This window comes from Stigmatopora nigra, chromosome 1 (assembly GCF_051989575.1).
Source record: "Stigmatopora nigra isolate UIUO_SnigA chromosome 1, RoL_Snig_1.1, whole genome shotgun sequence".
In the NCBI taxonomy this organism is placed as follows: domain Eukaryota; kingdom Metazoa; phylum Chordata; class Actinopteri; order Syngnathiformes; family Syngnathidae; genus Stigmatopora; species Stigmatopora nigra.
Window position 1 is genome coordinate 8,563,520 of NC_135508.1, and position 13,981 is coordinate 8,577,500.

The window sequence follows — 13,981 nt, forward strand, 5'->3', positions numbered from 1 at the left end:
GTGGCAAGTTAGTTCCATCTTATTCCACTTTAACTGTGTTGGCAAATATTGTAATTTGGGTGATTAAATGTCGAAAGGTAAGTCCTTTGCGGTGCTGCTGAACCAAATTTGCAGGCAAACAAGAGAAGAGGAAAAGGTTAACATATTTGACCCTTAAAATGAAGCTGTCTCTTGTTGTCCTTTAATTAGGTAAGACTCGTGAGATATTTTTTGCTGCTGTTTTGCGTCATGTTCTGCTTTGTAAATGTACGTTTTCTCCACAGATATTACCGGCACAAGTAGCCTTCACATAGTGGAGGAGTTTGGCGACCTTTCCCTGAGACTTGATGGATGCTTTGTCTCTTTTGGAAGTAGAACTTTTTGGACTTGTGGCACCATTGTTGTTATCACAGTGAGTGCCATCATTGTTGTCGGTTTCATCTTTGAAATATTTTTTTGCTACAGAATCAACACCAAACCCAAATGCTTGGGTAAGATTTTGCTTTATTACTGTAATTCTTATGGTTTTCTTAGTCATGGTTTAATTGTTCAATTATCTAAAATGATCCTGACAATGAAGTCTTTTAGGCAAAGTTCCCTCTAATGAAATCAATGGATTTTTTTCTCTCTCCATTTTAGACAAATATGGAAAAACTAGGCGTGAGTCAGCCAAAGAAGACGCCGCAGTAGCTGTTCAAAGGGGAACCTAATCCCAGTGAGTCACTTTTCACATTTAAAAAAAGAAAGCATATTTTCTGTTTGTTACCCTAGGAGATATCCGCCATCATTTACACAACGGTAGATTTCTAAACCAGTATGCTATACTGGCTGTTTTCAAATGAAGGTGCAACCATTTCCTTTAAAATCCTGGAAGCCAGCTAGGATGACCATTATGGAGGTCAACTTATGTATTTTAAAAGGGGCATTATCATAGAAAAATAGACATTTGAATTTATTGGAACTATACAGTAAACTGTATTCAATGGCCAATTACATGTGGAATTAAACAGCTCAGGATCAATCTATTTCCCCAAAATACTTCCTTGTGTGAGAACTGTTACTATTATTTTTACCCTGAATAGAAATTTAAAAAAAACTTGTAAAAAGCCAATTTTGGGGTGTGTTGTCCTAGGCTCACTTTTTTGTAATTCAGGTTGCAATCAGATTAAAACCTTTTTTCTCCCCACCTTAAAAAAATCATTGATTTGAGGGGTTTGATTCAAAAGGTTTAAGAGTTTGTGTGCTTATCTTTGACTTTGAGTGCCCTTTCGACAGGTTGCTCTTCACAGGCCCAGCTCAGTTATCATTTCATCTTATACCTTCCTTGGAGCCCCCGTCGAGTTCCAAACTCAAGGGGAAACCGCTCGATATTTCTTTTCTTATGCCGCGCTCTTTATTCTCAACATGTCTTTTATTGAATTGGGAGTTACGTCTGTGACATTTCAGTGACATAATGACAACTCAGAGGACAATGTCATCTTTTCATCGATAAAAAGGACAGCGTTGTAGAACATTTATGAAAAAAAATAGGAATTGCTGCTCTTGGTCCTATTATAGCCATTTTTGGAGTTTTCAGAGTGATTGTTTTCAAAAAATGACTGTGCAAGGACCAGTTAATCATTATGAACTTGTTATATACTTTGAAACTATGTTTAAAGATAGTTTTCATTTTTTTGTTTGAATGAACATAGCCACTTCATGGACGCCATTTTGGAAATGACATAATCATTGGTTTTCCAGCAGAAGAAATAAAAGCTGTGTTTGGAATTCATTGATCTGGAAGGGAAACTACTGATCAACAATGAAAAAAAAATGGAATACGTTCATGAAGATGCTGCAAGAAGGCTAAAACATTTTTGAAAAGTAGCCCTCCAGGATTTAAAGTGAAGGTTTGTAGACATTTTCTTTGTTCTTTGAAACTGAGAATGTTAAGTCTAAAGGCTGTAACACATTTAATGTGCCACATGGGAGTTTGGTGTACACCTAATGTAGCTGTTTTTATCATGTACAACATGGGTCGGGAACCTTTTTTGATGAAAAGACCCACAAACAATTCATTTTTTTTAAAAATGTTAATCCTTGAGAGCCATCCTCCAAATACATGGACAACATACTTGAAAATGTGTGCCTTTTTTAGTCACTTCACCAATTTGTAAGTACAAAAGTATCTGAATTCTTTTGACCACATTGTTACATTGTTGCTAATCAATGAGTTATTCCATGCAAAAGAGTGTAATGAAAAAAAAATGATTATAAGGCGCTGGGTATAGTGTCAATACCATAATACCAACGTACTGCTCTTATTCCTGCGCTTTCTCACCAGCAGTTTCCATAGTTTACCTCACAGGTTAGTAGAAAGCCATATACACCCATCAAAAGAGCCATATGTGGCTCCCGAGCCATAGGTTCCCTACCCCTGCTGTACAAGCTACCTATTGAAAAAAGCATTACTGCATATGTCCAAATGACTACCTTTACCAAAAAGGACGCCATGTGGGGGACACCTGGTTAAACTGATGGGAGCAGCGAGCTCACCACTGCTGGGGTCCGAGTAGGAGTGCAAAGGCAAAAGTAGGCTGGGCAGGTGCTATTAAAAAAAATACAGGTGTGAGATGTTAATTAACAGCTGGTTCTAATAAATTGTGTAAGTGGAGTCTCGCTAATATTTGAGGTTTACATGCAGTTTTTTTCTCAGTGGTTGACCATGGAGGCGGCCAGCTAAACAAAAGGAAAGCCTGGTTTCAAAACGCACACCCGGAGAAACTTAAGCTGCAAGCACGCTTTATTTATTGTACTTTTTTATTGCTATTTTACAGGTTTGTGGTTAACCTCGACACACTGGCTCGCTTTCATATAAAAGAGCATTGACGTCAGAGTAGCTCACTTGTGTTTGTGCTGTGTTCAGAAAGCGTGAAGCCGCGGGGGGTAAAATCCATGTCATGACTCAACGCAGCGTGCCGGTTGGCCGAAACAAAACCAGCAATTTATCGTTCATTTCATTGCTTGGACAGAAGACGATGGAGGAGGCCTTACAGTCAGCAGAGCAGCATAAGGCTGGCAATTGGAATGGGATTACCATACTTTGACAACACATAGAACAGAGCAAAAACAAAAGTGAACTGCAAAATGGACTTCAATGCAACTTAGTTATGGATATATGTGTAGTAATAGTGGTCGGCGGCCAAACATTTTCTAGCGGGATAGTGGTAGTACCTTCTCTTGACTTTGTCGCAGGCCATGTAGAATCGATTCTCACTCAGTACCAATGGTTCTTTGTCTCTGTGTGTGTCCTACGACTAACTGGTGACCAGGTTAGGGTGCTGCCTGCCTTTTGCCCAATTTCTGCTAGGATCCAGAAATCCACCACCTTTCATTAACATCAGACCGGTGCTCGGACGTTTGGTCGCCAGTCATTTGGTCCCTTTTGGTGTCCAGTCTTTTGGTCGCCGGCCAAATGGTGACAGAGAGTTTACTGTTGAAACCAGCTCTCAAATTTATATTCATGAGAGAGAGTTTAATATCAAAGAGAGAGAGTTTAATATCTAAGAGAGAGAGAGTTTAATATCTAAAAGAGAGTTTAATATCTAAAAGAGAGTTTAATATCTAAAAGAGAGTTTAATATCTAAGAGAGAGAGTTTGATATCTAAGTACTGTTTAGTATCTAAGTACTGTTTAATATCTAAGTACATTGGACCGGCGACCAAACGTCCGGCGAGCAAACGTCCGGCGACCAAACGTCCGGCGACCAAACGCCCGGTCTTGCATCAGACCCCACTCTCTGATACTACCTTTATTCCCTTTGGCCCCTGCATTCACTTGGTCCCATCTCACTATCACATTTCCATCTTTGAACATTACAATGTCCCCATCGTCCTTTTCGCTTCTCTTCAAGCCACAAACAAACTTATTCCAATCACTCCCCGGTTCCTAAGGAACCTCAGCACAACTTTACTTTTCTTCCACCAAGGTTCTTTTCCACATCCTTTCAGCGTTGCCTTAACCCGAATCACTACCTTCCAAAATACACTTTCTTGGCAGGCCCTCGTTCCCGACTCAAATCCTCGTTCCCGTTTTCCATTTCCCCGCTTTTTCCCGTTTTTCACTGTCACCTAACTATTAAACTCCATGTCGTCACCACCACTTTCCGAAAATGGCGACGGGCGTCATCTCTCGTCAGCCTTTGAGCACTCGGGAACATCGGATGAACTCAACATTACAGTCAATGGGGCATGCACTTTGCAATACTTTAGAGGCGGTCCTGCCTAATTTTGCACCCTGGGGGGATAACCTTCTGCAAGACACTTTTGGACAACAAAATGCCACTGGATAACAACCCTTCTTCCTCGTACCTGTAAATGGGACTTTGCAAATATTTAAATAACCCTAAAGTTGACATTAACCCAAATCCTGACTGCATGTAAATATAGTGTTAGAATTGTGGTCAGATAACCAATTAAACTTGCAAATCAAGGCACAAATGTATTATTCATCACACTATCTACTTGATTTGCGTCGGCATGCTTGGGTGAACCTATGACTTTTAAATGATTGGAAGAAAAATGGAGCAAAGACTCAGTGTGACATCATATATTTATTTGGCAAGAAGAGTACTGTACATTCCCGTGATAAATTAACAACATTAAGTACAACAAATACATTAACGGTTCACAAAAAGCTTAAAAGTAGTAAGATCCATGTAACCCCCCCAGATCCTCCTTACCCACACATGTCAGATGTGTGACTACAATCAATGTAAGTCACATTTGCGACTGAAATGGCACTTTTAGTTTGGAATATGGACAATTGGAGCCAAACACTTCTGCTACCAACCACTATGATCTGTTTCCCATCCCCAAAAGTCTTGAAACGTGACTTGATATGCTGTTTATTGAAAGTCCATATTCTTGTAGTCATCGGTGCATCTGTACTTGCTTCCGGCGTAACGGGTGCACACCAAGTGGGGGAGGCATGGGCATGTGTGATGTTGTCTTTTGCCAGGATAGGGCACCTAAATGTGGGCGAGACGTTTAGGGTAGTCGTCAATAGGCGGCTCATTCAGTCCAGTTACATTGCAAAATACAAATAACAAACACAGGCAAGAAATACTGATAAGCCATGTTGTTGTCTTAATGCAAAGAATAAGTAGTGTATATGAGCTGAACATCTGTGCGGCCCACCTTGTGGCTCAGCGGGTGGCACTGCTCCCCTTCGGCACCCCTCGGAATGCACATCCTCAGACCTCTCAGCCAGAGACTGACAGCACAGCAAAGACCCAAACCACATTGCACGTCTCGTTCACAAGCCTGCAGGGAGACACAACTGCTTGAATAATCTAATCATTTTTTTTACTGCTTGTGGTATTTTTTTTTAAAAGTCGACTAGACAGAGTTCAACATCCAAGCCTGCAACTAAAAGGAACTTGAGCTGAGCAGACACCAAAAAGTAAAGCTGTGTATGAGGTACCATATGTCCCACATATTATAAACCTTTAAATCTCACCTGAAACCAGTCCTATATGCATTAATTCCTTAGTAATGGATATTGACATCTATTAGATGCATCTGAATATAAGTTCATTATGTGCACTGTCCCTATCAGATTAATAAGGTTTTTGATTTGACCTATGCAGACAAAGATGCAATATATTGTTCTATTAAATTGGCCACTTCCAAATTTGTATTTACAATTTATGAAATTGATTCCCATCCTTAATGTTCAAACTCATCAAAGAATTAGAACTGTCAAATGGAGCCTTCCACTTTTAAATGATAATTGTATTGTCTTATACAAAATAATTTTCAAAGCGTCTCAAAAGTAATTTTTCTAGGCATGGCAATATTTTTGCTCATATCTTATTTATAAAATTATTTTAGTCCAACCAGTTATCAGTTTAGGAGGCAATTAATAATCATTTTAAACATCTCTAACCCCAACTACTTGACATATTCTTTTTTCCCTTGTAAATAAAATACCAATTTAAAACCTGCATTTTTACAAGTTTACAAAGTTACATAATTTTATCTGATATTTCAAATTGTTTCCTGATTTCAAACCCTAAAATAAAGAAACTATGCAAAATGCAGCAAATGCATTTTCAAAGAAAAGATGCACTGAAAGGCTCATTGAAGACATACAGTCAGCAAATATCGTGAAATGACCCTAACGATAAACTCACAATGACTATTTGGTCACGACTAAAGAAGAAGGTGGCATCAAAAAGGGACAATGCCAAGAGTTGAGATCAATTTATTTCCATGACCGATGATGTAAGCTGCTTTGCTTGAATTGAATTTGGGCTTCCATGCGCCCACGTACATTTTGTACCTTTTCATGGCCTTGATCTATTTACAATCATCTATCCAGGATATACTTCCCTCCGGTAGAGGTGAAGTGGGAAGGATGTGGTCCTTCTGCTGTCATACTTCATTAATTTTAAATTATTACATTAAGACATATGAGTGTGTATACCTTTTTGGCATCTATTGTCTTTGCATGCGGGCATTCACTTGGCTTCTATTACTTGGCGCTGAAGGAGATCAATTATTTTTTGCAGGGATGCTGCATTTAAATAATATCGACAGGTTTGCAGCAATGCAGCACAGCTCATAAATTTGCGAAATTTGTCAATAAAATGGAATCAGATTGTCTACCTAAAGGACAAATGTGCCCAATAATTCACTCGTTCATGTGGCGTAATAGCTGTCAATTAGCATTGGTTATTCAGGCTTCCTCCCACATGGTTTGTGAAAACAGGAAATACAATATTCCATCAAACTTTTATTATTACCACCCCCACTCCGCCATCATTACATTTATAAAGGACAGCGGTCTCAAACTGGCGGGCCAATTATGTCACCAAGACTATATTTTATCTGCCATTCAATTGCAGTGTAAAAATATTTTTTTAAATAAAATGAATACGTGAATTAAATGATCCATTTTGGAAAAATACCATTGTGTTTTTCTCTGGGAATTTTATTTATTTTTTGTTTTGTTCTAGCAATGACGTATGACCTCATAGCTTAATTTTTTGGTCAGCCCCTCCCATTTAAAAATAGATTGGGCGTCTATTGCTGTCAATAAGTGTTTTCAACATTAATTTCATTGCTTTACTAACTACCACATTACACACTCTGTTCCCTAGGCTAGCAGTGAGGGACTTAAGATAATTATAAGGTTTCACTATGTGTCCACTATAGTGACCACTGTCCCTGAAAGGGTTAACTTTGGTTATCACATAATTATCTACTGCAAACATATAGTGATTCGAATCGTTCTCATCAGATGCATCGGTACAAGGGACGTCATTTTAACTCAGGATGGGAATTAAAAAAAAATGGCCCTTAAATTACATAATTTATTCATTTTTGGACCAAAAAAAATAAATTCATGCCACATTTCTACTTGCTAATCTGAGTCAAGTGCGAATCAACATAGTTTGGCGTTCACGGGTGAACACAATCAAGTTTTTGAGAGAGAAAAAGGTGCTCTCGGCTGTTCCACAGCTGTTACAGTACATTTTCATTACACAAATGTCTGTTTTGTGTGTATGCCCTAAAAGCAAATGATACAATTGCCCGTTCATATTTTTTAAATATTTTTTTCTTGGTTTTCTTAACCCTTGATGAATAAGAAATCATTCTAGTTGGATACGAACTGTCTCGAATGTATAATATTAACTGAATCATGTTTCTCATTTTGCTTCTCTTCTTGTTTGTTAGGCTTCAAATATTTTGTGATAACAGCACTTTTGGTAGAATAGTCTGTGGATGAATGAAACCAAAGTTGGACATTTTTTGAGCTGATACCTATGTGTGGAGATACCCAATATCCCAACTTTAAAGCATGACCGAGAGCACGTCATACTATTTGTTTTGGGCAACATCTTCTCAACGTTGGATAAGAAATTCAAGAGATGAGCTCGATGAACAACAGTTGAAGCCTAAAAAAAAGGTAGTTGGACAAGATCCAAAACATAGACGCAAGAGACTGGCTACAGAAGAAGAAAACAGGTATGTGTTCTGAAATGACCCAGTCAAAATCCCTGACCTCAACCCACTTGAGATGCTGCGGCATGACCTCGAGAGAGCTATTTACACCAGACATTGCACCATCCAGTTCAAACCCCAAGTTCATCCTTACGTTTTTGCACAACTAATCTACCACGGCGAGAAATGTTGAGTTGAAGTTATCGAAAACCAAGCTTCACTTACTTTTCCCTCCTTTACTATGAATTTTTCCATTTTTTCCCATTTTTTTGCATCATTCAGAAAAGGATCAGTCTACATTTTATTCAAAAATATCCAAATAGTAGTTAATTCTTGCTTTTCCCTCCCTCACAAATTAAAAAGGCATTTTTTTAAAGAAACATATAATTACACTACACATTAACTATTCAGTGTGGATATTGATACAATATATGTAATGAGAAAAACTCACTCCTGTGATGATGGCTCCTCTGGACCAGTTCACAGACCTCATTAGGAGGAAGGTCAGCAACACCACTCGATAGCTCATGACGAATCCTTTGGTTAAGCTTTCCAGCAGTCACTCAACTCCCTCTCCCGGATCCTCTCTTTATCCACTCGGTCTGCCTCACCTCATCTCCCACCCACTACGTGTGTGAGGTATCCCTGCGCCAGCCTCATCAGATGCTAGCAAGAATCCTAATGGATAGTCTAGTGATGCTGGCCTTTTCTTTTTCAGGACTTTTCAACACATATGAGACTCCATCAATTTAAAGGCTAGTGGAATTGATGCACATTAAAAGACAGGTCATTTGAATTAACCTCTGACCCTTTGTCCAAGATCAGAAGGAGATTCTAAAGCAGGGGTGCTCACACTTTTTTGCAGAAAAAATCCATGTTTCAAGGAGCCAACTTTGCATGATCTATCCTTTTTTTCCGGGTCCAGAACAAAGCTGATAATATACCTGATACCAGCAGGACCCAATATAGTGTAGGCAGGTAGTAATTACACTTGGACTAGCGATGACGCTGTTTCCCATCTCATGTCCCATATAAAATCTTACTACAAATCCAATCATTGGATCTAATCTTACTATCATACGGTCAATTAAAAGCTCGCGATCCACATATTGAGCACCCCTGGTCTAAAGTTAATCTAACATAGTCTAAAGCACGGGTGTCAAAGCGGCGGCCGGCGGGCAAAATCTGGCCCATCGCATCATTTTGTGTGGCCCGAGACAGTAAATGATGAGTGCCAACTTTCTGTTTTATGAGGAAACTCGAATGAAGATTTATAGATTATTTCCAGAGTTTACTCATTTTAAATCAATAATTGCAAACAATTTGTTTTTAATTTGAATCAATTTGTATTAATTTGAATTTCCAAAAATTATCTATGGATTAGCACGATCGAGAAAGCTGTCAATTTATTAATCGATTAATTTTGGCAGCCTCGTTGGAAGACATAACGGCCTTTGACTTTGACCCCTGGTCTTAAATTAATCTAACATGGTCTAAAGTTAATCTAACATGGTCTGGAGTTAATCTAACATGGTCTAAAGTTAATGGTCTTGCCCGCTTTTGTTTGTTTACAGAGGTCATTCAAAGTAGATGCTTTTTCTTGGCCATTCAATTTGAACAGGAACTTTTTGACCGAACTGGTTGAACTTCCTTGCCCAAACACATTTTGCAGACATCTCAAAATATTTGCTGGAGATTCTTCTTCCATAGCAAGAAAGTGATGGGCTTTTTCACCACTCCTCTTAAATGAAAACACCCCCCCCCCCCCCCCCCCTCGAGACAGTTTATAATCCGTAAAACTCAGGTGAAATGGTTTCAAAAATCTTTCCCCGAGGCGTTAAAAAAACAAAACAAAACAAAAACAACCCCAGATGATGTGGTTGCAAAAACGTGCAGAGCCTCTTGTAACTGGAAGATGGTATTCAGCAACAACCAATCGTGAGCTCATGTTCAGCGATGTGCATCTGAATCAGCACAAATAAAATTCAGCTGTATTGTCACTTGTCCATAATATTTTAGAGTTTGGGATAGTATAAGGCTCCATTACACTAAAGCGTGAGTCAAAGCTTGAATCTTTTTGTCTGATTTAGCACAGCTGGCACATGCAAGCCACGCGTAGCGACGTCATTGATGAAGTTTTTAAGTATGTGTGTCAGCTTTTGATTTAGCGGATAGGTTTAGTGAGCAATATTAAGAAGTGACCCGTGGTGCAGTGCCGCTGATAGATTCCTCCTCCAATGTTCGGCCACATCATCATATCGAGTCATTTCTGCTCCGTCAGCAGTGCTGCGAAGGCCCGCCTGTCTTAGAGTTTACTTTTCTTCAGTATTAATCAGGGCAATGATGCACAATTTTTAAAAAAAATATCTTATAGCCATCACATCTACGCAATACCTCATGAAAATGGCAGTACTCATGCGGCATGTCATATATAAATGCATGGAGATTCTCACGCTGGTGTGTCGGAACAGGGGTATAGTTAAAAATATTCATATTTCATGTTGTACATATCCCCCATGAACAGCAACAACATGACATCCAGGTCAGTGTGTGGAGTTTGCATGTTCTGCGTGGGTTTTCTCTAGGCACTCTAGGCACATACGTAAAACATACATGGTAGGCTTCATTTAAAAATGAATAAATATGTTTTTAATTTAAAAATGAATGAATATTTTTTTTCATTTAAAATTGGATACATATATTTTTCATTGAAGAATAAAAAAAAACATTTTAACAGTCCACATTTTCGATTATTACAATACATGATGATTCCTGCAATAACAATTTCTGGACCTCCATTCTCTCTATATATAATTAACGCATGCGCAAAAACGGTGTCTTTTGGCCTTCACGAGGACCCGTAGTCTTTAGGTGTCACGTGTCAGTCAGCTGACTTCTACCCGGAAAATAACCAAAACACCAAATTGTGCCACTTTCGGTCCTATATTAGCTAAATTCTATTTTGTTTTTCTTTTAAATTTCGGATGGAGTCGACACTGGAACAACATCTTGACGACAGGTGAGGTAGGCTGAGCCGGTTTTAGACGTACAATTGTATTTACGCCCCGAAAATGTGTTTTCCCCACCCGGTTTCCAGCATGAAGCATCCGGCAGTGGTCGGCGTTCTTTGTACGGACGAGCAAGGACACAACTTGGCATGTATGTCATCTTACAGTATTATCTTACGCTTTTTTTTAAAAGAACAATTGTTCGTTCGCCTTCTAAATGGATTTCAACCATTCGGTATTCGCTGCCATTGACGACTATAGACGTCCAATTGGAAATAACTGGAAGGACTGGCAGTGAAATACAAGGAATTGTCTTCCACAATGATACTGAAACGTCATTTACTTTCAGAAATCCCATTTAAACTGAATTTAATGTCTATTGGAAGCAAAATAGTCAAGCCCAACTACATTTGGTATGATCTGAAGTTTATTATTAAAATTACTCATTTTTTTTCTTGAAATACATGTAACTGGTAGCATTTAGTTAAAGTGTATGGGGAAAAAACTGACTTTTTACTACCCTTACTCAGCCATGGCACGTTAAGAAGAGCATTTATGTCCACTCCTTCCAGTTTAAATGAATTGGACATCTCTCTCCGTCAATGTCATGGATTGAGTTGAATGATATTTCATTTTTTTTAAACCTACACATCTTACTATAGCGCGTTTCAGCGAATTTGACTAGGGAACTAAGTACATGTTTGTAATGTATGCTCTTTCAAATCATTTTGATTTCATGAATTCCATATAAATATACAATGCTTATTATTAATACATATAATAATAATTCATAATGCCCTATAAAGAGTTAACAGTGAGTTTAAAATATGTTGTCAGGTATAATCAGTTGTGTGTATGTGTGGAAAAAAAGATGTCAATAGTGACTCTGTGTGAGAGACGATTTTCACAGTATGAAGTCTGCTTCTCATATTTTCCTCCTTGGTTGTAATACGCGAACAGGCCGTGGCTCGCTGTCGGATGAGCACGGAGGTGTGGTGTCCGTTTTGGCCAAGCAGGCCGCCGCGCTCACCAGGGACCCGACAGACACTCCCACTGTGTGCCTGGAGTCCGATTCCGGGTAGGTCCAGGCACTTGACCTGTGGGTGGGGTCAACAACTAAGAAAAGGATGATTAATCCTTAATCAGTGTATTTGTTGTTCCATCAATTTCAAATCCAAAACAAAATTAGGTAGCATTTTCCTTTGAATTGAAAGTTTTCCTGGTGGCACGTTAGAAATGTTTCATCTCCTGCATGTCAATAGATACATTTTGTTCATTTTTTTAAAATAAAATAATGCTCTGGGCCTTCCAAAAGTCATTTATCAAAAAGTATTAAATTGGAAATGTACACATACATTTCTGGGTTATTTCATCTCATTACAATGAAGTAAAGTTGTCAACAGCTCATGTTTCAGACCAATTTAGTTTTGTAATTGGATTTGCAAATTGAGTGATGGAAATCCATTATGAAATAAATCAGACATGGAAAATGCACAACGGCTATATTAAAACATAGACTAAAGCTCTTGCTATTTTCATCTCCTTACTAACATTATAATCAAAACAATCAAACAAATTGAGCAATCATGAACAATTATGTAAATTATGACAATACGTAGATGAGACGCTCATTGAGTTGAAATCTTTTTAAGAGTTATGCTACCCTCTACTGGACACTTGCCTAACTTCTGGGTTTCTCCAACATTTCCAAACAATCATGTTGACTGAAGTTGCGTCTGTCATTGGAGGCGTAATGGTGACATCTAGTGGTTGAAATGTAGTCAAACCTGTACCTGCTTTCTCCCGTTGCACTGAAATGCATTGTATTTTTATCCGTTTGTTTCTTCAAACTAATTCAACCCTGCCTTTTTAAGACTATGTTTAAGTGTTCTTATTAAATATAGGTGATAATCTCAACTTTAACATTTTTCGCCATTTATTTTCCCCTAAAACATGGTGCCTTCTCTACCATCAGGCTTAGGTTTTGTGAGTTTTCCTGATGACAGACCAATTTATATCATTTTTCATGTAATTTTCTTTCATTAGAATGTATGAATAAATGCAGTATTGTGTCAAGCTAGCACAAGCGATGCTCACTTTAATGTTCAAGGTTTTATTTCTAAAGTTGGCTAATGTGTGTGCATTTTCAGGAACATTTTGGTAAGGAGTCACGGGAGTGTCACAGTTGCCGTCCACAAGATTTCCTCCTGATAGAATCTTTTCAAGAGAATGTACAGACAACATTGCACTGTTTGTCCCTCCCAAAGAATATCTGTGTGAGATGGTATCTGTTTTATTGTTTTGGATTACAGAAGCTACTTCTAAAATGAGGTCTTTTGTGAAAATAATAAACTCAAGCATGTGTGATGGATACATTTTTGTCATCTTTATTTAGAGTTAGCTGAATTATTATGGAATTATTATCTTTCATATTAAATTTATTTTTCTAAACTTCTACATTCATTTATTGGCTACCATTGACGTCCAATCTATTTTCACTTGGGGTATTGGTAGGGATGGATCACTATCAAAATAGATTAGACATTCCACAATGGCAGCTCAAGAGTTAACATTTTGAGGTCATTTATTTACCTCAGTGGCTCTATTGAAAAGTTATTATTGGTTTAACTCTGCAGTTCAGCTCTGGTTTGACCACTCTATCACTAGCCAATCATAGTTTGTGAAAGCGATGACGTTCCCCTATGCCGATGATGTGGTGTTGGTGTCGCCTACTCGAAATCTGATTGGTTAAAGCAACAGTTTTATCCAGGCTTTTTTTTTATGCTGCAAAGCCTGTAGAACTGAAATTTAGCTTAGAGGTTTGTTCACCTGACTCCCATGTGGGAGACTGGGCTTCAAATCCTGATGGGGAAACAGTTTTCCTTAGTTATTTCTATGAATTTGTAGTTAAGACCTTCCAATGATGACAAAAAAGAGTGTAGAGAAGTTGTGGTGCAGTGGTTAACTCACCTGTCTCTTGTCCGGGTGGCTTGCGTTCAAATCCCG

At 38.4% G+C, this 13,981-nt stretch overlaps 2 protein-coding genes across 2 annotated transcripts; one reads left to right on the plus strand and one right to left on the minus strand.

The window, feature by feature from the left end:
* Positions 1 to 4,766: 4,766 nt before the first annotated feature.
* prok1 (prokineticin 1) lies at positions 4,767 to 8,496 on the minus strand. The gene is made up of 3 exons (XM_077726574.1): positions 8,419 to 8,496; positions 5,157 to 5,282; positions 4,767 to 4,987 (listed from the first exon to the last, which is right to left on the minus strand). The coding sequence occupies exons 1-3, from the start codon at positions 8,494 to 8,496 to the stop codon at positions 4,865 to 4,867; spliced, it is 327 nt and encodes a 108-aa protein (XP_077582700.1). The 3' UTR covers positions 4,767 to 4,864.
* Positions 8,497 to 10,812: 2,316 nt separating this feature from the next.
* On the plus strand, positions 10,813 to 13,348 carry lamtor5 (late endosomal/lysosomal adaptor, MAPK and MTOR activator 5). Its single transcript, XM_077721460.1, has 4 exons — positions 10,813 to 10,986; positions 11,065 to 11,126; positions 11,936 to 12,053; positions 13,126 to 13,348. Exons 1-4 carry the CDS (start codon positions 10,952 to 10,954, stop codon positions 13,184 to 13,186), a joined length of 276 nt encoding a protein of 91 aa, XP_077577586.1. The 5' UTR covers positions 10,813 to 10,951; the 3' UTR covers positions 13,187 to 13,348.
* The last annotated feature ends 633 nt before the right edge of the window (positions 13,349 to 13,981 follow it).

Excerpts from the sequence above, each read along its gene's own strand:
- prok1 (XM_077726574.1), bottom strand. The coding sequence starts at position 8,496 with ATGAGCTATCGAGTGGTGTTGCTGACCTTCCTCCTAATGAGGTCTGTG. Across the intron at positions 5,283-8,418 it reads GAGGAGCCATCATCACAGGA|GCTTGTGAACGAGACGTGCA; the intron begins GTGAGTTTTTCT and ends GTCTCCCTGCAG. Across the intron at positions 4,988-5,156 it reads GCCACCCGCTGAGCCACAAG|GTGCCCTATCCTGGCAAAAG; the intron begins GTGGGCCGCACA and ends GCCCACATTTAG.
- lamtor5 (XM_077721460.1), top strand. The coding sequence starts at position 10,952 with ATGGAGTCGACACTGGAACAACATCTTGACGACAG. Across the intron at positions 10,987-11,064 it reads GAACAACATCTTGACGACAG|CATGAAGCATCCGGCAGTGG; the intron begins GTGAGGTAGGCT and ends CCCGGTTTCCAG. Across the intron at positions 11,127-11,935 it reads GCAAGGACACAACTTGGCAT|GCCGTGGCTCGCTGTCGGAT; the intron begins GTATGTCATCTT and ends ATACGCGAACAG.